The sequence below is a fragment of the Somniosus microcephalus genome, chromosome 2, assembly GCF_052327205.1.
Source record: "Somniosus microcephalus isolate GS21.2 chromosome 2, FLI_Smic_1.0, whole genome shotgun sequence".
Classification (NCBI taxonomy): Eukaryota; Metazoa; Chordata; class Chondrichthyes; order Squaliformes; family Somniosidae; genus Somniosus; species Somniosus microcephalus.
The window spans coordinates 12,328,639-12,354,843 of record NC_140988.1 but is presented as its reverse complement, the minus strand read 5'-3'; the positions used below and the strand labels follow the sequence as shown (position 1 = coordinate 12,354,843).

Below are 26,205 nucleotides of genomic sequence, written 5' to 3'. Positions count from 1 at the left end.
GAGAATTTAACTTCATCCAAACACTTCGCTCAAGAACAGGCGTTTCCATAGAGAGAAGGAGAAGAACTTGCATTTCTGCAGCGCCTTTCATAACCTCAAGACGTCCCAAAGCAGTTTACGGCAAATGAAGTACTTTATTGAGGTGTAGTCACTGTTGTACTGTCGGAAACGCGGCAGCCCATTTGCGCACAGCAAGATCCCACGAACAGCAATATGATGATGACCAGATAATCTGCTTTTTTCTGTGCTGTTGGGTGACGGAGCAATATTGGTCAGGACATTGGGAAGAACTCCCCTGCATTTCTTTGAAATAGTGGCCGTGGGATCTTTTGCTTCCACCTGAGAGGGCAGACGGGGCCTTGGTTGAACGTCTCATCCGAAAGACGGCACCTCCAACAGTGCAGCACTCCCTCATAGGCGAGAGTGCTTCCTAGTGAGCCTCAGACGTAATATGGAGAACTCCCGCCGCCCGATGGGCAATAAAATCCATAGAAACATAGAAACATAGAAGATAGGAGCAGGAGTAGGCCATTCGGCCCCTCGAGCCTGCTCTGCCATTCAATGCGATCATGGCTGATCATCCAAATTCAGTACCCTGTCCCTGCTTTCTCCCCATATCCCTTGATCCCCTTAGCCTTAAGAAATATATCTAACTCCTTCTTGAATATATTTAATGAATTGGCCTCAACTGTCTTCTGTGGTAGAGAATTCCACAGGTTCACCACTCTCTGGGTGAAGAAATTCCTCCTCATCTCAGTCCTAAATGGCTTACCCCTTATCCTTACACTGTGACCCCTGGTTCTGGACTCCCTGGCCATCGGGAACACCCTTCCTGCATCTAGTCTGTCTAGTCCTGTTAGAATTTTATGTTTCAATGAGATCCCCTCTCATTCTTCTAAAATCCAGCGAATATAAGCCTAATCGACCCAATCTTTCCTCATATGTCATTCCTGCCATCCCAGGTATCAGTCTGGTGAATCTTCGCTGCACTCCCTCCATGGCAAGAACATCCTTCCTCAGATAAGGCGACCAAAACTGCACACAATACTCAAGGTGTGGTCTCACCAAGGCCCTGTACAACTGCAGCAAGACATCCTTGCTCCTGTACTCAAACCCTCTCGCTATGAAGGTCAAGTGATGATTTACTGATCATTTCCCACCCCGCGGCCATTTTGATGCAGCTCTTTCCTTGGGTGGCTGAGGCGCCTGCCTGACTCGGATAGCGGGGGCCTTATGAATAAACGGGTATCGGCGTATGAGTTATCAGGAAACCCAATACAATTTTAACTGCTTGCTGAGCAGCCTGCTGCGCCATCGCAGTGACAATGGTAATCGGTAAAACTCCTCCTCCTAACCACCACCAGGCTACGCAAAAAAAGCTCAAGCTCCCTTCCCTCAACCCACAAAACCCTCCTGAACACTCCCCCTCCCCCCCACCCCTCCCCCCCCAACCCGACCCCGCCAGCCTAGTGATCTTCGATCATCACCCGCCCAAAGCCGGCGAGGTGACTCTGGATGCCTGTTTCAGGCGGGCACCCAGCCAGCAGAATGTTAATGAAATATGATAGCAAAATACTGCGGATGCTGGAAATCTGAATTAACAACAGAAAACGCTGGAAACACTCAGCAGGCCAGGCAACATCCGTGGAGAGAAAAACAGAGTCAACGTTTCAGGTCTGGGACCTTTCATCTGAACGGGAGAAGGCTAGAGAGGTAACAGATATTAAGCATGTGCAGAGGCAGGGAAAGCGGGAGGGGAGGGGAAGGGAGGAAAAAACATTCTGTGCTAGGGTCGGAGGCAGGTGAGATAAAATGCCGCAAATGGGGATGGCAAAATCATAAACAGCCGGGAACAATGTTAAAAAATGAAAAAAAGAATGTTAATGAAGCCTGGCTATTAAAATAGACCGGGCCTCCCAGTGCAGCTCCCTGTTCTGCTGCATTCCACCCAGGGGTTAATAAACACCCTCCCCTATCGTTCACTGTAATACCGTGTATTAATGATTATTCACTCTGAAGCAGATTGAACAGATTCCAGGTATAACACTGCATGACGAGCAAATTCAATCTAGAAATGATGAAATAGATTTAGAATTGAATCATTTTTCACAAATGTAAACAGTAATGTTGGATACAGAAAGATAGTCCGTCTGAAATGGATTAAATAGATTCAGAGGCGAAGGTCTAATTCATCACAAACGAGTTATCAGTTTGGATGGCATTACATCTTCAACCGGTGATCGATTTGTTAAATAAATACTCCAGGGTGAATTTACATTGAGGACTAAACGTCTATGGAGGCAGCAAAAAAAAACGTTGCACAGAATGTGGTACAAACACGATCGACTGACTGTCGTGTTTGCCACTGTTCCCATCGTAACAGCTAAAGTAGAACATAGGAACAGGAGGAGGCCATTCAGCCCTTCAAGCCTCTTCCGCCATTCAATTAGATCATGGCCAATCTCCATCCTAAAGTGCGCAGCTGCGCACCAATCGCCGCTGCCGCTGGAAGGGATACTGCGCATGCGCGACCGTGCTGCAAATTTACAGGGCCCGTGCAGGGGGGATAAATAAAATGAGAGGGAACATTGATCGTGGCTGATCTGTATCTTAACTCCATCCACCCGTCTTGGCTCCATGAACCTTCAGACTCTTGGATAGCAAAGATTTAAAATTATTAACTGAGCCCCGGCATCTATTGCTATTTGTGGGCGAGAGTTCCACACTTCTACCACCCTTTGCGTGAAGAAGTGTTTCCTAACTTCTCTCCTGAATGGCTGGGCTCTGATTTTAAGGTCATGTCCCCCTTGTCCTAGACTCCCCCCCCTGACATAAGAAAACTACAAGGCACTTGGTCTAAGCGTTAAACAAAGCTTTAATCAACTGTTTTACAACATGGAGGTCTAGTTGTGTCCTTCACTAGTTCCTGTTAAGAATGTCCTGCACAAGCTGGGCCCGTGCCCGTGTATTTATACTCTCCCTGGACAGCGCCACCCTTAGGCTGCTCAGTATTATTTCATAAGTCTTTCATGAATGACTGATTCATGACACCCCCCACCAGCAGAAAAATATTCTCTCTATCTACCCCTTTCAAAAATCATAAAAACCTCAATCAGATCACCCCTTAGCCTTCTATATTCCAGGGAATACAAGCCTGGTTTATGTCTTCTCTCCTCACTATCTAACCCTTGGAGCCCTGGTAACGTTCTGGTGAAGATGCGCTGTACATCTTCCAAGGTCAATATATCCTTTCTAAGATGAGGTGCCCAGAACTGTACGCCGTACTCCAGATGTCATCTAATCAAGGCTTTGTATAGCAGTAGCACAACTTCCTCCCATTTATATTCAAGCCCTCAAGGCTAGCCTTTTTGATTATTTTTTTATCTGACTACTACATTTTAGTGATCTGTGTACATGGACTTCTAAATCTTTTTGGACTTCTGCTGTTCCCGGCTTTTCACTATTTAAAAAAATACTCGGATCGATCCTTTCTTAGTCAAAAATGGATGACCTCACACTTAGCTCTGTTGAAATCCATCTGCCACAGTTTTGCCCACTCACTTAATCTATCAATGTCTCTTGGTAATTTTCTGTTCTGTCTACACTACTGACTATCCCACCAATCTTTGTGTCATTGACAAACTTGGATATATGGTTCTCCGTATCTAAGTCATTAATAAATATAGTGAATAATTGAGGTCCCAGCACAAATCCTTGAGGGACACCAGTAGTCACTTCCATCAAATACTAACTGTCCCTACTCTCTGTCTTGTACCGCCTAACTAATCTCCTAACCAGGCCAATAATAGCTAACAGAAGGAGGCAGGACTGACTGATCAAGTTTTCAAACGCTTCATTTTTAAATAAACAATTACTTTAAAAAAGAAAAACTCAGACAAATAGCAGACAAAATATTGGTGTGCAAGTTCTTAAGTCTGTTGTGTGTGCAACAGAAGTGTAGAGAAATCACACTTTGGTGGTACACAGATGAAGAAATACTTGCATTTCTATAGCGCCTTTCATAAACTCAGGAAATCCCAAAGTGCTTTTACAGCCAATGAGGCACTTTTGAAGTGAAGTCACTGTTGCAGTGTGGGAAAAGCAGCAGTTAATTTCCACAATGTGGTAATGACCAGATCATCTGTCTCTAGTGATGCTGGTTGAGGGATAAATATTGGCCAGGACACCAGAGAGAACTCCCTTGTTCCTCTTCAAATTGTTCCGTGGGATCTTTTTCGTCCACCTCCGAGGCCAGACGGGGGCCTCGGTTCAACGTCTCATCCGAAAGACGGCAGCTCCGACAGTGCAGCGCTCCCTCAGTACTCCACTGAAGTGTCAGCCTGGATGACGTGCTCAAGTCTCTTGAGTGGGACTTGAACCCGCAACGTTCTGACTCAAAGGCACGAGTGCCATCACTGAGCCAAGTCTGACACGTCTGATATAGGACAAAATTTATTTAGTAAAGCCATAAAAGACTTATAGAGTCATAGAGTTATACAGCACAGAAAGAGGCCCTTCAGCCCACCGTGTCCGCGCCGGCCAAAAAGCCCTGTCTATTCTAATCCCATTTTCCAGCACTTGGTCTGTAGCCTTGTATGCTATGGTGTTCCAAGTGCTCGTCTAAATGCTTCTTAACTGTAGTGAGGGTTCCTGCCTCTACCACCCTTTCAGGCAGTGAGTTCCAGATTCCAACCACCCTCTGGGTGAAAAAGTTTTTCCTCAAACCCCCTCTAAACCTCCTGCCCCTTACCTTGAAACTATGCCCCCTGGTTATTGACCCCTCTACTAAGGGGAAAAGTTCCTTTCTATCTACCCTATCTATGCCCCTCATAATTTTGTACACCTCAATCAGGTCCCCCCTCAGCCTTCTCTGCTCTAAGGAAAACAACCCCAGCCTGTCCAGTTTCTCTTCATAGCTGAAATGCTCCAGCCCAGGTAACATCCTGGTGAATCTCCTCTGCACCCTCTCCAATGCAATCACATCCCTCCTATAGTGTGGCGACCAGAACTGCACACAGTATTCCAGCTGTGGCCTAACTAGCATTTTGTGCAGCTCCATCATAACCTCCCTGCTCTTATATTCTATGCATCGGCTAATGAAGGCAAATATCCCATATGCCTTTTTAACCACCTTATCTACCTGCCCTGCTGCCTTCAGGGATCTATGTACATGCACACCAAGGTCCCTCTGATCCTCTGTCCTTCCTAGGGTCCTACCATTCATTGTGTATTCCCTTGCCTTGTTAGCTCCCCCAAAATGCATCACCTCACACTTTTCAGGGTTAAATTCCATTTGCCACTGTTCTGCCCATCTAACCAACCCGTCTATATCGTCCTGTAGCCTGAGGCTTCCCTCCTCGCTATTTACCATTCCACCAATTTTTGTGTCATCTGCGAACTTACTGATCACACCTCCTACATTCATATCACTTGGCGCCGTTCATGACTTCAGGACGTCCCAAAGTGCTCTACAGCCAATGAAGTACTTTTGAAGTGTAGCCACTGCTGTAACCAAGCAGAGAAAGGGGTACTGCGCAGTCCCAGCTGAATTGCCAGACCAGAATAATGTCACCAGAGGATGTTTTCAAGCTGTGACATTTCAAAATTCTTTCGTGCAAATGCTGTGGCATTAAAGAGAGAAGGGACAGACTGCTTTTGGGTGTTTGATAACCTCATATCATGCCCTTCATCTACTTCATGTTCCTAACTGAATTCTGAAGGGAAAGCTCGGCACTTAGAAAGAATAATAAAACAAATTGCAGTCGTTTTTTTTTATAGTGTCTGGGAGAATCCATCCTATAACGTGTGACAGTGCATTGTATTTACCTAGATGCATCTCTCACCTGAACAGCTGATACAATTCTATGTTTACAGAGACTGATTTGTTCTGAATCTATTCTCGCTGCTGGTTAAGTTAGATGCAACACAGCTGGAAACTTTCCAATTTAGCTGATAAGAATTTTTAGGTTTTTAGTCAAAACTGTACTGCGTTTAATCTCATTGGAGTCAATAGCTGATAAGGGAATGTTTCTTTTAAGTGAATGGAAATTGAACGTGAATACTGATGGCAGCAAAGAACAAACTCAGGCTTTGAATAATAACCTACAGCGATTAACCCAGGTGAACCTTAATAAAGAGCCTTCATGACGGGGCGGGGGGGGGGGTTGGAAACTCTATCCTACCAAAGGGAGACTAGATTTTATATCAAAGTGAGATATATGAACGTAAGAGTAGGATGAGGAGATTCAGCTCCCCGAGCCTGTTCCACCATTCAGTTAGATCGTGGCTGATCTGTATCTTAATTCCATCCACCTGCCTTGGCTCCATATCCTTTTATACCCTTGTCTAGCAAAAATCTATCGATTTCAGCTTTAAAATGAGTACTTGAGCTAGCATCTACTGCTTTCTGTGGGAAGAGAGTTCCACACTTCTACCACCCTTTGTGTGCAGAAATGTTTCAAAGCTCCTCTCCTGAATGGCCTGGCTCTGATTTTAAGGTTATGTCCCCTTGTCCTAGATTCACCACCCACCCACCCCCCACCCCCTACCACCAGCAAAAAAAGTTTCTCTCTATCTACACTACCAATTCCTTTCAAAATCCTAAAAACCTCAATGAAATCACCCCTTAGCCTTCTATATTCCAGGGAATGCAAGCCTAGTTTATGTAATCTCTCCTCATAATGAAGTCTTCTCCACTATCATTCTCAGGAAAACAAATGTCCTGGCCAATATTTATCCCTCAATCAACATAACAAAAAAAAACTGATTATCTGGTCATTATCACATTGCTGTTTGTGGGAGCTTGCTGTGGGCAAATTGGCTGCTGCGTTTCCTACATTACAACATTAAAAGAGAGGTAGGAGTTTAGAGATGAGAAGAGGATTGATGATATCACAGGTGTCCTGTTTCTAGAAGTGTTAGAAAAGCCTCCCAGATATGGGAGCAGTATTCAAGTCTTGTTTGGACTTGGATTTTATGGAGAATTGAGAGTTGTTATGTGCCCGCTGTTGTGTTTGCAAAGATAATCCAGAGACCGTCAGTGAGTTCAGTTCATGCTGCTTTAATCATGGCTGCCACACACACACACTTCCAGGCACAAGCAATCGAATACCTATACACAATACAATGATAACAGCACTGTCAAACGCCATGTGCTCAGGCCAAGGCAATCGAGTGCCTATCACCAAATGTCAGACATAACACCCGCACTCCCTCATTTTCTTTCATATGGTGCATTCCTCATGTCAGTAATCCCAGTGTTGGTCGGTGCAGAGCTGAGGCCAGATACTTGTGTCAGGGAGAGAGTGAAGACTGGAGCGAATCACCTCAGGCTGCATCGGTATCAACGACAGAGGCCACGAGGTCACTTCACGGCAGTTTGCCTTTCTATGTGGGGGCGTGGGGATGGTCAGACTTAAAGGGAAGGAGAAAATAAAATAACAAACACCAAAAAAAAAAAAATGTGTGATTCTAAAATCCAAAATCATCGAAAACCTCAGGAGGAAAACAGAGTTAAAATTTCTAATCGCAGTGATGAAAGGGAAGCATGGTCACTATCCTGAGGCTGAGGTGACAGTCCCATCACATTGGTGGCATAAGCTGGGCAATCTGTGTAGAAGCTCACTTTGGCTTCTCGGGCAGTTCGCATAGTCAAAATGGCTCAATCTTCCTTCACGTCCGCCCTTTCATTGTTGTTACTGTTGAAATAGCGCAGGTTCCTTGGTCCCTGTAGAACGGTGGGAAAATAGGTTGCCGACCCAACCCCCGCCCCCCACTCCCTATTCCTGTAACCTCTTCCAGCCCAACAACCCTCCCAGATCTCTGCGCTCCTCCAATTCTGGCCTCTTGTGCATCCTTGAGTTCCTTCGCTCCACCATTGGCGGCCACGCCTTCAGCTGTCTAGGCTCTAAATTCTGGAATTCCCTCCCTAAACCACTCCACCTCTCCACCTCCCCCTCCCCCTTCAAGACGCTCCTTAAAACCCACCTCTTTGACCAAGCGTTTGGTCACCTGTCCCAATGTCTCCGACTCTGGCTCAGTGTCAATATTTGTCTGATTATGCTGCTGTGAAGCACCTTGGGAGATTTTACTCCGTTAAAGGGGTTATATAAATGCAAGTTGTTGTTGCTGTGCTAAGCAGTAGGTCACATGCTTGCGCCCACAGTATGTCACACGTTGAGCCCCTGATCGCTGCAGAGCAAACGAGGTTAAACATGTAATGTGCCAAGCACTCCCTCACAGGGAGAGAGGAAAAGTGAAAGAGTGAATCGATTTGCTCTGCTGTTATATGTGTGTGCAAACTCCCAGCGCAAGGGCAGCATAGGCATAGGGCTGGGAGTGAGTCACGAACCTGCTCTCTTGGTCAGGAATAGAATTTTGCATTCATTCAGAAGATATAAAAGGGAGAGAAAATATATATATTTTTTAAAAATGATTCATTATGTTCCTAGGATTTTCAAAAAAGAGAATTGCTTTAATGCACTTCCTGATAAGTGGGTTCTTCGCTTTTGCTCTTGCAGCTCATTCACTCTGACTCGGGATCAGGTTAGAGCTGCCACTAATGGACATCTCACTATAATCAGACTGGAGTAGGTTGCAGTCTCTTCCAGCTCATATTACTGAGGTGGCGCTCCCTCCTTTTTAAGTCTCCCTGAATATCGGTGAGGCTCCATGCAACTGCTCACAGCGCATCAACAGCAACAACTTGCATTTATATAGCGCCTTTAACGTAGTAAAACGTCCCAAGGCGCTTCGCAGGAGCGATTATCAAACAAGGTTTGACTCCGAGCCACTTAAGGAGATAGGGCAGAAAGCTTGGTCAAAGAGATAGTTTTTAAGGAGCGTCTTAAAGGAGGAGAGAGAGGTAGAGAGGCGGAGAGGTTTAGGGAGACAATTCCAGAGCTCAGGGCCTAGACTGCTGAAGGCATGGCCGCCAATGGTAGAGCAGTTAAAATCGGGGATGCGCAAGAGACCAGATTTGGAGGAGCGCAGAGATCTCGGAGGGTTGTATGGCTGATGGAGGCTAAAGAGATAGGGAGGGGTGAGGCCCTGGAGGTTATTTGAAAACGGGGATGAGGATTTTAAATTCGAGGGATTGCCGGAGTGGCAGACAGAGTGGGACCCAATGTTGGTCAGCGAGCACAGGAGTGATGGGTGAACGGGACTTGGTGGGAGTTAGGAGACAAGCAGCAGGGATTCGGATGGGCTCAAGTTGATGCACTCTTACAGGAATTTAGAAAGCAATTGATTACCAATTAAGAAACAAACCTTCCTGGAAAAATCACAGCTAGTTCACACGCACGCCGTTATCAAAGCCCAAATCGGCCCAGCCAGCAAGTTCAAGCGAAGAAGTGATAGGGCGTGAGTTGCGAATCTCTGGTCGACCTGCACTGCCCCGCCATTACCTTTGCACAAATGGCCTCTCGCCCTTAGCCTCCCCGTTATTATTAAGAAATTGCTGGATTATTATTACTGCACAATAATTGACCATTAAACTCACCGCAGAAAGTTGGTGCTCAAATTTAATAGCACAAGTGCCCTTTCAATGACATGATAACGCAATGCCAATCAACCTCTCCAGCCCAGAAAAGGAACAAATTATATACAAGCTGAAAGGGTGCAGGAAAAATTCCAATGAACGGCGCACACCGCGAGGTGCCCCGCACCAGGAAGGTTGGCTCCACTGAAACACTGGGACAGCAAAACAGATTAAAAATGCCAGAAGTAACTGCAAATCATTGGACATTGTCCAAAACTGAAATCTGCTCATGTTGCGCATGCTGTATAGCGAAGCACTTGTGATAGGATAGAATCAGCCTGGGAAAAAGCCTCAGCTCTACATCAAGCCGAAAGGATCATTTACTCCTAATTGTGTTCTGTCACCCTCTTCATTGAGTAACCAGTCTGTTGGGAAAAATAGAAACAATAATTATCTTTTGTCAAAGGCAGCAAACCTTGTAATTGAGAAATAGCTTTAGGAAGATGAGTTCAAGGCTGCTGTGACTTCCCCCTCGGCCTCAGAGTACATCTCTTTCAGATTAACAACACAATCCTGCACGCTGCTACCAACCATGTACTGTACCAAGAATTGGTATGGTAGACTAATGGTTATGTTCCTGGACAAGTAATCCAACAGGTTTGTACTAATAATTCAGAGAACATGAGTTTAAATCCTGCTGTGGCAGTTTGAGAATTTGAATTCAGTTTTTATAAAAAGCTGCTATCACATCTTGAGAATGAATAGGGGTCATAAATATAAGATGGTTACTAATAAATCCAACAAATCAACTTCCTTACCCAGAGAATGCTTAGAATGTGGAACTTGCTTGGAGCGGTTGAGGCAAATAGCATAGATGCCTTTAAGGGGAAGTTAGGTAAGTAAAGCAGGGAGAAAGGGATAGAGGGATATGCAGATGGAGTTAGATGTAGTAGGGTGGGAGGAGGCTCGTGTGGAGCATAAACACTGGCATAGATCAGTTGGTCCGAATGGCTTGATTCTGTGCCATAAATTCTGTGTAATTCTATGAATAAAGCTGGTTTATTGACATATCCAGTGGACTGGCATGGAAAGCTGCATTATAGAATGTAGCTAAACTTCCAGAAAGCTTTTGACAAAGATTTGCATACACGGCTGGCACATAATTTTGAAGTTGTAGGATTTCAAGATAAAACTATGTAGAAATTGGCTGAAGGGTATGAATCAGTGGGTGAATGGATTCATAAATTCAATGCAAATTGGTCAGATGTGCAGACAATGCTAAACTGACTAGAGGGATTTTTTAATTCATTCACGGGATGTGCGCATCGCTGGCAATGCCAGCATTTATTGCCCGTTCCTAATTTCCCTTGGGAGAAGGTGGCGGTGAGCCGCCTTCTTGAACCGCTGCAGTCCGTGTGGTGAAGGTACCCCCACAGTGCTGTTAGGGAGGGAGTTCCAGGATTTTGACCCAGCGGCGATGAAGGAACGGCCCATATATTTCCAAGTCAGGATGGTGTGTGACTTGGAGGGGAACTTGGAGGTGGTGGTGTTCCCAAGCGCCTGTTGCCCTTGTCCTTCTAGGTGGTAGAGGTCGCGGGTTTGGGAGGTGCTGCCGAAGAAGTCTTGGCGAGTTGCTGCAGTGCACCTTGTAGATGGTACACACTGCAGCCACGGTGCGCCGGTGGTGGAGGGAGTGAATGTTTAGGGTGTTAGATATGATGCTACCATAAAAAGTAACTGCTACACGGTCATGAGAATGCAGTGCTATCTTGACATGTTGTGATGTTTTGTCAAAGTCTTCCTCAGGAGTATTTTACTGATGTGTCTTCAGGGAGCATAAAAGAAATCTCAAAGGTGCGTAGCAAAGCACTAAATCCACACACTTCAATGTTGAAGGAACTGCCGGTCCCAACTGCCATCATTAAAGTATTAATCTCCAGAGCTTGTCTGAGAAATCTTAACTGATAGTAAATTTGTAAAACATGTTATTTGGCTAACTGGAGTATTGCTTTGTACTGCCATTTTGGAATTGGAATCGCCAATGTCAGCTGTGGTTCAGTTGGTAGCACTCTTGCCTCTGAGTCAGAAGGTTGTGGGTTCAAGTCCCACTCCAGAGGCTTGAGCAGATAAATCTAGGCTGACACTCCAGTGCAATACTGAGGGAGTGCTACACTGTCGGAGGTGCCGTCTTTCGGATGAGACGTTAAACTGAGGCCCCGTCTGCTCTCTCAGGTGGACGTAAAAGATCCCATGGCACTGGTTCTCCGCGGTGTCCTGGCCAATATTAATCTCTCAATCAACATCACTAAAAACAGATTATCTGGTCATTATCACATTGCTGTTTGTGGGAGCTTGCTGTGTGCAAATTGGCTGCTGCATTTCCTACATTAAAACAGGGACTACACTTCAAAAAGTAGTTCAGTGGCTGTAAAGTGCTTTGGGACGCCCAGTGGTCGTGAAAGGTGCTATATAAATGCAAGTCTGTTTCTCTGTCAATGTGCCTAGACGATGCCACCATACAGTTGGGGTAAGCTGTATTTTTATTCGAAACAGAGATTTGTAATCTCGCTTTAGGATTGGATCTGACTGCAATAAAATTCTAGCGATCAGCAATCCAGTGATGTGGACTTGTTCCACAATCAGGCCATGTTTATGACTTTAGGTTCCATTAAAGTGGCTCTTGCTTTTGCCAGAAATCATCCACATTGTATCTTCAGCTCTATCTGAAATAATCAACCTGAGTGTGGCTTTAAAATGGGACAGACATTGATTTATATACTGCACAGTTCCAAAGCATGGGCAAAATTTCATTCGCCTTATAAATGTTGAAGATAAATCTACAAAAGAACAAAGAAAGTGCACTTAACTAAACATAGAGTAAACAGTCACTATTGCACAAAGCCAAATAGATCAGATAAGATCAGAATGTAATCTCCTGTTGACAAGCAAACCCAGAAAGTATCGATGCTTTTTATTAATGGCTTGAGCACGCCAAGCAACCGAGAGTCTTTAACAGAAGTTGGAGTGTTTCTTTATAATCTAGTGCCGATGCAGTTGAAAGCTCGCTGCCTTAGCATAAAGACAGCTTTCAGCTTCAATAAATACACGGCCTGTTGTGTTGGCTCACTGGTGCAGGCTACGCGTACAATGTACAGTATATGATACCTTTCATTCGACTGGCTTGACGGATGCAGAGCTTCTCAGAATCTCGTGAGACCTCGGGTGATCTCAGTGGGCATCAACTCTGCGTCTGGTACAGAGAGAGAGAGGGATTAAGAAGGTGGTGACGTGTCTGACATGATGGGGCGAGAGACGAAGTAAAATGGAGTGGGAGGAGACTCGTGTGGAGCATAAACACCAGACGGGCTGAATGGCTGTAAATTCTACATCATTCTCGGGACGTTTTACTCCGTTAAAGGCGCTATATAAATGCATGTTGTTGTTGAAATGCAAGACAATGTGAGTGATTTGTAGGTGGCAACTTTCAGATGTTTGAAAGGGGCCACTTTCAACTACAGGAAACTCTTTTTTATCCGGCACCGACGGGACCGGCGTGGTGCCGGTTGATCAAAAAGTCCAGATTACACAGAGGTATACTTACCAAGGTACGAGAGCCCCTTACACGGCCACAGGTGCAGGAGCTCTGGTTACACGGCCACAGATCCAGGGGTCCCTGTTGTACGGCCACAGGTGCAGGAACCCCGGTTACACGGCCACAGATCCAGAAGTCCCTGTTGTACGGCCACAGGTGCAGGAACCCCGGTTATACGGTCACAGATCCAGGAGTCCCTGTTGTACGGCCACAGGTGCAGGAACCTCGGTTACATGGCCACAGATCTAGGAACCCCGGTTACATGGCCACAGATCCAGGAGTCCCTGTTGTACGGCCACAGCTGCAGGAACCCCGGTTACACGGCCACAGGTCCAGGAGTCCCTGTTGCACGGCCACAGGTGCAGGAACCTCGGTTACATGGCCACAGATCCAGGAACCCCAGTTACATGGCCACAGATCTAGGAGTCCCTGTTACACGGCCACAGATCCAGGAACCCCGGTTACACGGCCACAGGTGCAGGAACCGCGGTTACACGGCCACAGATCCAGGAGTCCCTGTTGCACGGCCACAGGTGCAGGAACCCCGGTTACACGGCCACAGATCCAGGAACCCCGGTTACATGGCCACTAATATATAGTAAAACTTACCTGAACCTACTCCTGAATTTTGCCGGTTAAGAGAGATTTATGGATATTTAGGTGCCGGTTAAAAGAGAGTTTCCTGTACAAGCTACAGTTGGAAAGAGAGCAGCAACGTTCCCAAGTTACCACTGTCCCTGTTGCGAGTGATGGTTGTCACAGCTAAGAGTGAGAACGTTAAGCCGAACCCATGGCGCAAGTGGTATTTCTGCTGTGTTTTCGGAAGTGGAGCTGCTTGAATAGTTGCCTCTTTTTATTTTGATGATGTCTGACGATAAGAACATTAAATGCTGTCCATTCAGCTCTTACTGAGTGTCAGCTGGCTTTCGAGTTGGAACGCCTTCAGTGGTGTTTTAAAAAATAAAAACTGACTGCCAACGTTGGAGATAAAAAAAAAAGCACTGAAGAGCTGCTTGTATTTTCTCAGTCAATGAATAAAGGGATTCCTTTTTTAATGCAAACTCTTTTGGGGGGAAGGAAATAAAATGTTGGAGATTTGTTGGAGCAGCGAAACACTGAGGCACCGCAGTGGGCCTTCCAGCTCTGGCTGCATGTATCAAATGGCATTTGTATGGAATGAGTATATGAGTGACAGACTTGGTCCTTTCCACTCCACAGGTTGTTGACTCCAATCTAGTGGCTTTTGACTGTCACTGGATCTTCATAAATGAGGTAATTGTTCATGTGTGGCGGGGGGAGCGAAGCAAAAATTCGACCGAAGTTTTGCCAAGTAGCAATAGATATTCTAATTGCTTTTAATCCCAACAGCACAAAGGCATGAATATATGAGGAGCCCCCTCACCCCCCCCTCCCCCGAGTCCCCATTGCTTACTAATGGTCCCTGTTGCCTCATGCAAAGTTAAAGGGACACCGCGCAGAATCTAACGGATACAAATGGAATGAGAATTATGCTTTATAATCCTTGTGCGTGATAATTGGCAGTGCTACCCTGCTGAGCGGCCTTAGTCGTCCCGCGCCCCCCCCCCCCCCCAACCCCCTGCCTGCGATTATGTGCTGGAGAGTTTCCTGTTCGAAATACTGGGCCCCCTTTTGTCAGCCCAGTGAATATGTCGCAGCAGTGTTGCTTTGTCTCATTCATACTTTTGGTTCCTTGGCAAAGCTTCTGGTCGCCGGGAATCTGTCATTGGAAACCTTTTATTTTGTCTGTTTGGGCTGAGTCACCAGGCTGGTTTTAAAGAGGCGCGCTGTCATTTTCTCATCAGCTCTTGACTGTTTAAAAACTGGAACATGCATGAACTTTAAGGAGTAAGCGTACCTACCGCACTGTGTGCCTGACTACGAACTTATTTCAGTCCCTGATTATTAAAAATGTCATCTTTGAGGTGAATCCAGTAAGATTGAAGAGCTCTTTTTTTAACGTCTGTGGCTTGGTGCCGTTCGAAACAGAGCTCGGGAACCAAATGTGCCGCACCGCCATTGCTAGCTTCCTCCTCCTTGACCAGCTTTCACTGCCATAAACCCTTAAGAGCCAGCGCAACATTTTGCTCTTTCGGTACTCAGAATGTTTTCATCGGATTTAGAACAGTTTGACTGCACAATGATGCAGTGTGTTAGCAGCTTGCCATCTGTGCAGAGTGGCAGGATACAGGTTGAGGTAAGAAAACTACTAGGCACTTGGTCGGAGTATTAAACAGGGCTTTAATCAACAGTTTTTCAACATGGAGATCTAGTTGTGTCCTTCACTAGTTCCTGTTAAAGAATGTCCTGAGCAAGCTGGGCCCATGCCCGAGTATTTATACTCTCCCTGGACAGCGCCACCAGCAGGCGGCCCAGTATTATTAGGGCAGCACGGTGGCATAGTGGTTAGCACTGTTGCCTCACAGCGCCAGGGACCCGGGTGCAAATCCAGCCTCGGGTGACTGTCTGTGTGGAGTTTGCACATTCTCCCCGTGTTTGCGTGGGTTTCCTCCGGGTGCTCCGGTTTCCTCCCACAATCCAAAGATGTGCGGGTTAGGTTGATTGACCATGAAAAAAAATTGGCCCTTAGTGTTAGGGGGGATTAAATACGTGGGGTAACGGGGATAGGGCTTGGGTGGGATGGCTGTCGGTGTAGGGACCGGGTGCTAGGGTTTGGATGATCAGCCATGATCTCGTTGAATGGCGGAGCAGGCTCGAAGGGCCGAATGGCCTACTCCTGCTCCTATCTTCTATGTTTCTATGTTTCTATGTATTACATAAGTCATTTTCACATGAATGACAAGATTCATGTCACAGGTTACCCCCTACATCCAACCACCCACCCCCCCCATCCCCCTGCCGTTTACCAAACTAGACTGTGCCATGCTCGATGCCTCCCCGGGTGAGTGAGAGAAAGTCTTCAGATGGGTCAGCCCAGGGGCAGCTCGTGTACATTTTCCCAAGAGCCGGTGGTAACGTGGTATCGGTAGAGGCCGGTCATTTGCCCGATGGGAATTTCTGGCACTCCTGCAAAAAGGGGGACATAACTAAAAAAAATAATAATAATTTCCGCAAGGAACAAATAATTCCTGCCAAATTACTTCTTTTCAGGAGTATAGAATATGTGCAGTGGGCTGACGGGGACTTAAAGTGTATCACTGCTGAATGTATATTTAACAGGCTATAGACATTCACAAAGACCTACTCAATTACACTTCCAGACGATGATCAAACATTTATGGCTGTCCCAGCAACTTTCTGTTTGTCACTACATAAACTAGGTTTGTATTCCTTGGAATATAGAAGGTTAAGGGGTAATTTGATTGAGGTTTTTAGGGTTTTGAAAGGAATTGATAGGGTAGCCAAGGGTATTAAGGGATATGGAGCCAAAGTGAGTGGATGGAGTCAGGTCACAGATCAGCCCAGAGCTCATTGAATGGCGGAACAGGCTCGAGGGGCTGAATGGCCTCTTCCTGTTCCGATGTTGTATGTTCCTATGTGAAGGGCAGCAGGCCAGGGTTCAATAATGGAGGTGAAAAAATAGATGCATATTCTAGACTTCTGTGTGTTAATCTACGGAGATCAAGAAAGTGAAAGAAACTGCCTTGGTCGTTGTTCTCGCTCCTTCTGCACACCACGTACAACCTACCCGCCCATGGACTCTACCTGGGTCGCCAACTCTGGGTTGGACATATTCCTGGAGGTTTAATCACATGACCTCCCATCTCCAACCGCCCCGCCCTGCCTGGTCAAGCAGCCTTTCACCCTCCACCACCCCCCATCTCCAATATTTTTATAAATATTAAATAAAGTGTTCAAAGAAAATTATAGGAAAACACACTTTTTTTTAATGCCCGAATGATTTTTCCCCCAAGGTTGCTCGCAGGAGATTAATCTTTCATTCCTGTAGACTCCAGGACTATTCTGGAGGGTTTGCAACCTTAACTCTTCCCTATGCACTCAAACCTCTAAGGGAAGGCTTGGTGCAAATATTTCTTGATCTCCGTAGGTTAACACACAGAAGTCTAGAATATGTGTCTATTTTTTCACCTCCATTATTGAACCCTGGCCTGCTGCCCTTGGCTACCCTATCAATTCCTTTCAAAACCCTAAAACCCTCAATCAAATTACCCCTTAACCTTCTATATTCCAAGGAATACAAACCTACTTTATGTAATCTCTCATAATTTAACCCTTGGATACTTGGTAACAATCTGGTGAATCTGCGCTGCCCTCCTTCCGCTACCCTTTCTAAGATGCAGTTCCCAGAACTGTACACGGATGATCCTTTGTGCCCAAGCGACATGCAAACCTTTCTTAAAACTTCGGCGATGGGTTTTTATGCCTGAGCTATGAATTCATAGGAACAGGAGGAGGCCATTCAGCCCCTCGAGCCTGTTCCGCCATTCAATGAGATCTGGGCTGATCTGTGTCGTAACTCCATTCAAAGACCCGCTCACCCAACAGATGCTGCAGCACTACCTACAGTGATAAGATAAGAAAGCCACTGTTGACTGACAAGGGTAAACACACTGAGGCACTAGTTCAATTTAATGACCCAAATTCACAGCGCAGCCAATCGGGGATGCGGAACTCCGCACATCTACGCTCCTATAGAGCAAGGCTCAATGCCGGAAGCATACTCCTCTCTGAATTTACCTCAGTAAGTTAATCAGAGCTTGGTGCCTCCCTCCCCCTCCATTTTAGAAATATTTCCTCGAGGTTACCGCCACACTCCCGGCAAAGCTATGGAGACGGCGTGGGAGCACCCCCAAGGAAATTGGTGGCCATAGTTCCTATCGACCTGAAGTACTCAAATAATAAATTCGCTATCCTCAGCGTCACAATGGGGTTCCAATACCATCCCTTGTTGATAGGTTTTTATTTGCATTTTTAATTTGTAAGCATTATGTAACACAATTCTCCCACAATTCCTCATCACGATTGACGTAATAAAACTCACTACGCACTTGGTTTGATCACTAGTTCCTTGTCTTTACAAAATGTCCATGGCAAGCTGGGGCCAACGCCCGAGTATTTATACTCCTTGGACGGCGCCACCAGCTGGCCGTCCAGTGTTATTTCATAGGTAGTTTCTCGATGATGAGATTTATGGCAACGATAATCCCTCATTGGCTGTTCTGGGTGAAAAAAAACTATCAGTGAAGGAAAGGAAACTAAAAATTGAGCATGAGGCGAAGTTAGGGTCGCCAACTCTGGTTGGACGTATTCCTGGCGGTTTCATCACATGACCTCCCGCCCCTGCGCTCCCGCCATCGGTCGCCCAGCACCTCCATCCTCACCGCCGTCCCACACCAAGCGAACAGACTCTTCATTACCCGATTGAATGATTCAGTCAAACAGCCTTTTTTCACCAACTCCAATATTTTTAGAACCGATAAACAAATGTGATAAAGAAATGAAAAAAAAAACACCATTTTTTTTAATGCCCCCCTAGGATCTTTCTCCCGGGGGGTTTTTGCTCGCTGCAGCGTCCTGGAGATTAATCTTCAATTCCTGGAGACTCCAGGGCCAATCCTGGAGGGTGGGCGACCCCCAGGTGAAGTGTTTCTCTTCTCCAAAGACACTGGCTCGAGAGGCCTGAGCATAGGAACATAGGAGCAGGAGTCGGCCATTCAGCCCCTCAAACCTGTTCCGCCATTCAATGAGATCATGGCTGATCTGTGACCAACTCCATCCACCCACCTTGACTACAAATACCCTTAATACCCTTGGCTAGAAAAAATTTAGTGATCTCAGAGTTTAAATTATTAATTGAACTAGCATCTACTGCTTTATGTGGGAGAGAGTTCCACACTGCTACCACCCTTTGCATGAAGAAGTGTTTCCTAACTTCTCTCCTGAATGGCCTGGCTCTGATTTTAAGGTTATATCCTCTTGTCCTAGACTCCGCCACCAGGGGATAAAAGTTTCTCTCTACCCTATCAATTCCTTGCAAAATCCTAAAAACCTCAATCAAATCACCCCTTAACCTTCTATATTCCAGCGAATAAAAGCCTAGTTTATGTAATCTCTCCTCATAACCTAACCCTTCGAGCCCCGGTGACATTCTGCGCTGCACTCCTTCCAAGGCCAATATAATCCTTTCTGTGGTGCGGTGCCCAGAACTGTACACAGTACTCCAGATGTGGCCTCACCAGGGCTTCTCCAGAGTACATGAGGGAGGAAGAAAAGAGAAACAAAATCTATTAATCTTCTGTTTTAGCGATTGTAGTGAAACGGGGAGAAAACACCTCTCTGTAAGAACTAATTAGACCTCAAATGTGTTAATTGTTGAGAGGGAGGATCTTGTCTTTTTTTGCATAATGCCTCCAAGCAAGGCACAATTCCTTCACTGCCCTGGTGGGAGAAAAGCACAAGACTGTTTCAGTTTTTCCCGTGCTGTTTGTGAGAGTATGGGACTGTATGAATAAGCGAAATTAATTAATGTAACATCGCTTGCATCAGTCCAACGCTGTCAATCTCTTGTTTAAGAACTGCACTCTATAAAGCACTTTATAAAGGACCATGTACAGCAGGCATCTCAAAGCACTGGAGAGGTACCACCAACGCTGCCTCCGCAAGATCCTGCAAATCCATTGGCAGGATAGGCGCACCAACGTCAGTGTTCTTGCTCAAGCCAACATCCCCAGCATCGAAGTTTTGACCACGCTCGATCAGCTCCGATGGATGGGTCACATTGTCCGCATGCCCGATACGAGACTCCCAAAACAAGCGCTCTACTCGGAGCTCCGGCACGGCAAGAGAGCCCCAGGTGGGCAGAGGAAACGCTTCCAAGGACACCCTCAATGCCTCCTTGAAAAAGTGTAACATCCCCACCGACACCTGGGAATCCCTGGCCCAAGACTGCACAAAGTGGAGGAGAAGCATCCGGGAAGGCGCTGAACACCTTGAGTCTCTTCGCCGGGAGCAAGCGGAAGCCAAGCGCAGGCAGCGCAAGGAGCGCACGTCAACCCAAGCACCCCACCCACCCGCCCCTTCAACCACCGTCTGCCCCACCTGTGACACAGACTGTAGGTCCCGCATTGGACTCATCAGTCACCTGAGAACTCATTTTTAATGTGGAAGCAAGTCATCCTCGGTTCCGAGGGACTGCCTAAGAAGAAGATAAAGCACTGGCTCATTCAACACACAATAGAAGTGAGTTGAAATCATTCTGTGTGAGGGGGCATTACTAATGAATGGGTTATTTTAAATGTGAATGCCCTCTTTAAAATTGCAGAGAGGTATTTTATGCACATGTATCAATTCTTAATATCACACGGCATAATTTCAATCTATAAGCCTCCCAAGCAAGAGTGTTTAAGCTCTTTTGTAGGCCGATAACGTGTATGCGATAGAGTCTCGCAGGCCATTGATTTTAAGGCATGTTCCCGTGAATGTACCCTCACTTCAATCTGCCACTACTAACAGCATTTGATGTTCTGATATAAGATTTATCCACCAGAGCCGAGAATGGTCCTTTGCAAACCTCCAAGCCCACAAAACTCAAACGTCAAAGCAAGCAACGTGAAGACGGATATCGTAGATATCATGCAGCACAGAAGGAGGCCATTCAGCCCCTCCTGGCTGTGCCGGCTCTTTGAAAGAGCTGTCCAATTAGTCCCACTCCCCCCTGCTCTTTCCTCCATAGTAATAGAATAGAACCCAGATGCCTGAGCTTTGTAGGCCGGACTTCCAAAGGTCATGGGTCACAGATTGGACATGGTGCTCTAGATTTCTTTCGCTCTGTGTACAGTTTTTAGTGCACCTTCTAATGCTAAATTCCTTCCTCTGCTCCTTTTAGTGCAGCCACTAACTAACTCATTTAACATAAACGAGTTGGCAACATCATTAAGATAGCACAAAAGGAAATTAATGGAAAAGGTTGGCCAGTCCCCTATACAAGTGCCGATGAGCATGATATAATTACAAGGGGTGGAGTGAAAATGGTCTTGGACAGTAGCGAAAACAGGCAATAGCGAATCAGTGGCTCGTTGTACGCCCTACCCCATTGAACTCGGTTGAGTTGGGTGTAAGGTGGGCAGCCGATTCACCATCTTGCTCTACCGTCTGAGATCCACTTCACCCCCAAGTTGTGGTTATTTATAAGTTTCATCACTTTTGCAATTTGCAAAACCACGAAGGATATTAATGTTTGGAGATTGGGACATTTTCCATTAATATCGTGCCCAATCCCATGCTTCAACAATGTGTGCCCTTGTTTTGTTCCTGTCAGTTCGGACTGGGTTGGAACCCACCCGCCCCAGAGATGCTGAGGTAGACGGATAACCCATTACACTGTTCTATTCCTCCCTAAACGGAATCTATTTTTCAAAATTGTCCTGCACCACTTTTACTGCCTCACAATCAAGTTATTATATTATCCATTTATAGGAAAGATGAAAAATATTAACAACCCCTTTCAAAGTCAGCTTAAATTGGGGAGGCAGCCATTATACCACAAGTCGAGCTCCAAGGTAGTGCTGGGGGAGAGGAGACTGAAGAAGCAATTGCTTGAAAGCCACATAATCAAATGTTCAACTGACTTTAAATTAGCTGGAAACAATGGCAACGCACCATTTTACAGTTTGGAGGTTGTTAGATTTAATTTTCAACAGGCACAGACATCCCAGCTTGATGAGAAGATGACAGTTCTTTTTTTTTTTTAAAAGCATCAGCTGTCTGTGTTTCATTCTTTGTTGTTCTCTCGCTTTTTGCTTTTGTTGGAATAACTGAAATTGAGTTGTGCTAGAGAAGTGAAATGTAATGACAATTCTGCGATGCATGTTTTTTTTTAAAAACTCACTTCTTAACGAATGATGGTTGTGCTGGAGAGTGAAACGCTTTCTGTTCAGCAGCCAGTGATAGCGTCAAGTAGTCCGAGCTTAAGTGCAGTGTGGATCCAGCGAAATGGAAACTCTGCTCCCCAGCGTGTGGGCTGCAGCTCTTTGTCAATCCAAAAACTTCACTCAGCCGCCAGCTTGCAAACCGCGCGTGCGATTGTCGAACAGAAGGAATGAGCTGCTGCAGCACGAGGCGGAACCCTTCCGACATTATAATCTACGGTTGCTTTAGCTACCAAATGTGTTGAAGCTGCCCAACAGTCTACAGTTCCATTAACCAACTCCCAAACTGTCGGTTTATTGCAGTAATGGTGAGAGACAGGGAGGCATTAGAGCCGGGGGGGGGGGGGGGGGGGGCGGGGAGAATTGGGGAATGCAATCTTTAGAAAGCAAAGGAAGTTGAAGAATACAATGCATGAAGTTATCCACTTTGGAAGGAAAAATAGAAGAGCAGAGTATTTTTTAAATGGTGAGAGATTGGGAAATGTTGGTGTTCAGAGGGACCTGGGTGTCCTTGTACATGAATCACTGAAAGTTAACATGCAGGTACAGCAAGTAATTAGGAAAGCAAATGGTATGTTGGCCTTTATTACAAGAGGATTTGTGTATAAGAGTAAAGACGTCTTACTGCAATTATATAGGGCCCTGGTGAGACCACACCTGGAGTATTGTGTACAGTTTTGGTCTCCTTACCTAAGGAAGGATATACTTGCCATAGAGGGAGTGCAACAAAGGTTCACCAGACTGGTTCCTGGGATGGAGGGATTGTCCTATGAGGAGAGATTGAGTAGACTAGGCCTATATTCTCTAGAGTTTAGAAGAATGAGAGGTGATCTCATTGAAACATACAACATTTTTACAGGACTTGACAGGGTAGATGCAGGGAGGATGTTTCCCCTGGCTGGGGAGTCTAGAACCAGGGTCACAGTCTCAGAATAAGGGGTCGGCCATTTTGGACTGAGATGAGGAGAAATTTCTTCACTCAGAGGGTGGTGAATCTTTGGAATTCTCTACTCCAGAGGGCTGTGGAGGCTCAGTCATTGAGTATAGTCAAGACAGAGATCACAGAGATTTTTGAATATTAAGGGAATCACGGGATATGGGGATAGTGCAGGAAAGTGGAGATGAGGTAGAAGATCAGCCATGATCTTATTGAATGGCGGAGCAGGCTCGAAGGGCCAAATGGCCGACTCCTGCTCCTATTTCTTATGTTCTTATGATCTACACTTTAAAAAAATATATATTTCTGCCATTTCCCAGGAACTAAGTGATGACGATGTCGAGGAGTTGGTCAGGCGTTCAGTTGGAAGGTTGACAATAATTCGGCAGACCTTTCCCTTGACTTTAAACACCACTCATAGTTGTTTTCGTGGTAAGCACAGAATCTCTCCATCATTGTGTGATCCCAAGGACCCTTACAAGCATAACTTGGAGGTAGGACTCTTTCAACTCGTCTGTCATAATAAATTATATGATTAAACTTGTTGATGCTAGGAATGTATTCTGTTCCTTTACTTTGAGTGATGTTCTCAATGTTACTGTGCTATGTATTCCCTGAAAGATCTCTTGTGTGGGCCTGTGTTACACGCCCACACAAACATAAACACACACACAAATGTGCATGTATGTACACAAGCATACATGTGCACACAAACACATACACAAACACACATGTAAACGCAAACATACACACTCAACCACATACGTATACACAAACACATGCACAAACTCACACAAGTGCACACATGTACACATCACATTCACACACGTGTACACACACAAACATGCACATGCACACACATACACAAATGCAGGCGCGCACAGACACCTGCACAGGCTACAAGAACCATATATATGTATGTGATAGGTGTTTATCTTCTGTCCCAGATTCCCTGATATTTAAATATTTAATGACACAAATGTAAAGGAGGGCTGATGTAATGAAATCGCAATTCCGGTGGGGAGCCTCACCCTCCAGAAGCGAGTATCAGGAAATCACGGTGCCCGTAACACCATTTTCCATCCATTATTTTAAATGGACAGAAAATGGTGGGGAGTGCGCCTGCGGTTTCCAGAAAGGCGCTCCTGGTGAGCGGGATTTCCCGACCGAAGCACAGTATTGTAAGATCGGTCCTATTGCCCTTTAACTTGGATGAATTGTAATGGTTTTATTGAACTATAATGTGTGATTAAATTGTCAAATGCCAATCACATGGGACGGTGGACTATACACCCAGCACACACCGAGATGGCGCTTGTAATTTAAAATGAATGAATGAACTCTCAGATCAAATGTATTAAATTTATGCGGATTTACTGGACATCACCCAAAGTAAGAGTTTAAACATTTCATGAAGAAACAAGTCCCTCCCCTTCCAAAATCACCGTAAACTTTCTATCAGTTGCTAAAAAGATGTTACTTGAACTTTAACAACAACTTGCATTTATATAGCACCTTTAACATAGTAAAACGTCCCAAGGCGCTGCACAGGAGCGATTATCAAACAAAATTTGACACCGAGCCACATAAGGAGATATTAGGACAGGTGACCAAAAGCTTGGTCAAAGAGGTAGGTTTTAAGGAGTGTCTTAAAGGAGAGAGAGAGGTAGAGAGGCGGAGAGGTTTAGGGAGGGAATTCCAGAGCTTGGGGACTAGGCAGCTGGAGGCGCGGTTGCCAATGGTGGAGTGATAAAAATCGGGAATGCACAAGAGGCCAGAATTGGAGGAGCGCCGAGATCTCGGAGGGTTGTAAGCCTGGAGGAGAATGCATGCTGATAAGCAGTCAGATACACCTCTAGCATGGGCAAGTGTAGCCTCGTATGAATAGTGAAGCAGAAGAAAGCTGCTGAATATAGAAAGTTCAGAGGCGCAGTGAAAAAGGAAATAAGAGGGGCAAAGAGAGAGTATGAGAATAGACTGGCAGCCAACAGAAAAGGGAACCCAAAAGTCTTCTATAGGCATATAAATAGTAAAAGGGTGGTAAGAGCAGGGGTGGGGTCGATTAGGGACCGAAAAGGAGACCTATGCATGGAGGCAGTGGGCATGGCTGAGATACTAAATGAATACTTTGCATCTGTCTTCACCAAGGAAGAAGATGCTGCCAAAGTCACAGTGAAGGAGGAGGTATTTGAGATTCTGGATGGGATAAACATTAATAAAGAGGAGGTACTAGAAAGGTTGGCTGTACTTAAAGTAGATAAGTCACCAGGACTGGATGGGATGCATCCTAGGTCTTGCTGAGGGAGGCAAGGGTGGAAATTGCGGAGGGACTGGCCATAATGTTCCAATCCTCCTTAGATACGGGGGGGTGGTGCCAGAGAACTGGGGGATTGCAAATGTTACACCCTTGTTCAAAAAAGGGTGTAAGGATAAACCCAGCAACTACAGGTCAGTCAGTTTAACCTCGGTGGTGGGGGAGCTTTTAAAAACAATAATCCGGGACAAAATTAACAGTCACTTGTACTAGTGTGGATTAATTAAGGAATGGCAGCACGGATTTGTTAAAGGCAAATCGGGTTTAACCAACTTGATTGAGTTCTTTGATGAGGTAACAGAGAGGGTTGATGAGGGCAATGCGGTTGACATGGTGTACATGGATTTCCAAAAGGCATTTGATAAAGTGCCACATAATAGGCTTGCCAGCAAAGTTGAAGCCCATGGAATAAAAGGGACAGTGGCAGCATGGATATGGAATTGGCTAAGTGACAGGAAACAGAGAGTAGTGGTGAACGGTTGTTTTCGGACTGGAGGAAGGTATACAGTGGTGTTCCCCAGGGGTCGGTACTGGAACCACTGCTTTTCTTGATATATATTAATGACTTGGACTTGGGTGTACAGAGCACAATTTCAAAATTTGCAGATGACACATAACTTGGAAGTATAGTGAACAGTGAGAAGGATCGTGATAGACTTCAAGAGGATAGAGACAGGCTGGTGGAATGGGTGGACACGTGGCAGATGAAATTTAACGCAGAAAAGTGCGAAATTATAAATTTTGGTAGGACGAACGAGGAGAGGCAATATAAACTGAAGGGTACAGTCCTAAAGGGGCTGCATGAACAGAGAGACCTGGGGGTTAATCTGCACAAATCATTGAAGGTGGCAGGGCAGGTTGAGAAAGCGGTTAAAAAAGCATACGGGATCCTGGGCTTCATAAACAGAGGCACAGAGTACAAAAGCAAGGAAGTTATGATGAACCTGTATAAAACACGAGTTCAGCCTCAACTGGAGTATTGTGTCCAATTCTGGGCACCGCACTTTAGAAAAGATG

General features: G+C 45.6%; 1 protein-coding gene across 1 annotated transcript in view; it reads left to right on the top strand.

Annotated features, from left to right (window-relative positions):
* The window catches only part of LOC147122548 (glutamate receptor ionotropic, delta-2-like), a 1,303,876-nt gene that overhangs the window by 877,135 nt on the left and 400,536 nt on the right, over positions 1-26,205 (top strand). Inside the window, 2 exon segments of the mRNA XM_086006579.1 lie at positions 14,289-14,342; positions 23,195-23,368. Of these exon segments, the coding sequence (XP_085862705.1) occupies positions 14,289-14,342; positions 23,195-23,368 (228 nt within the window).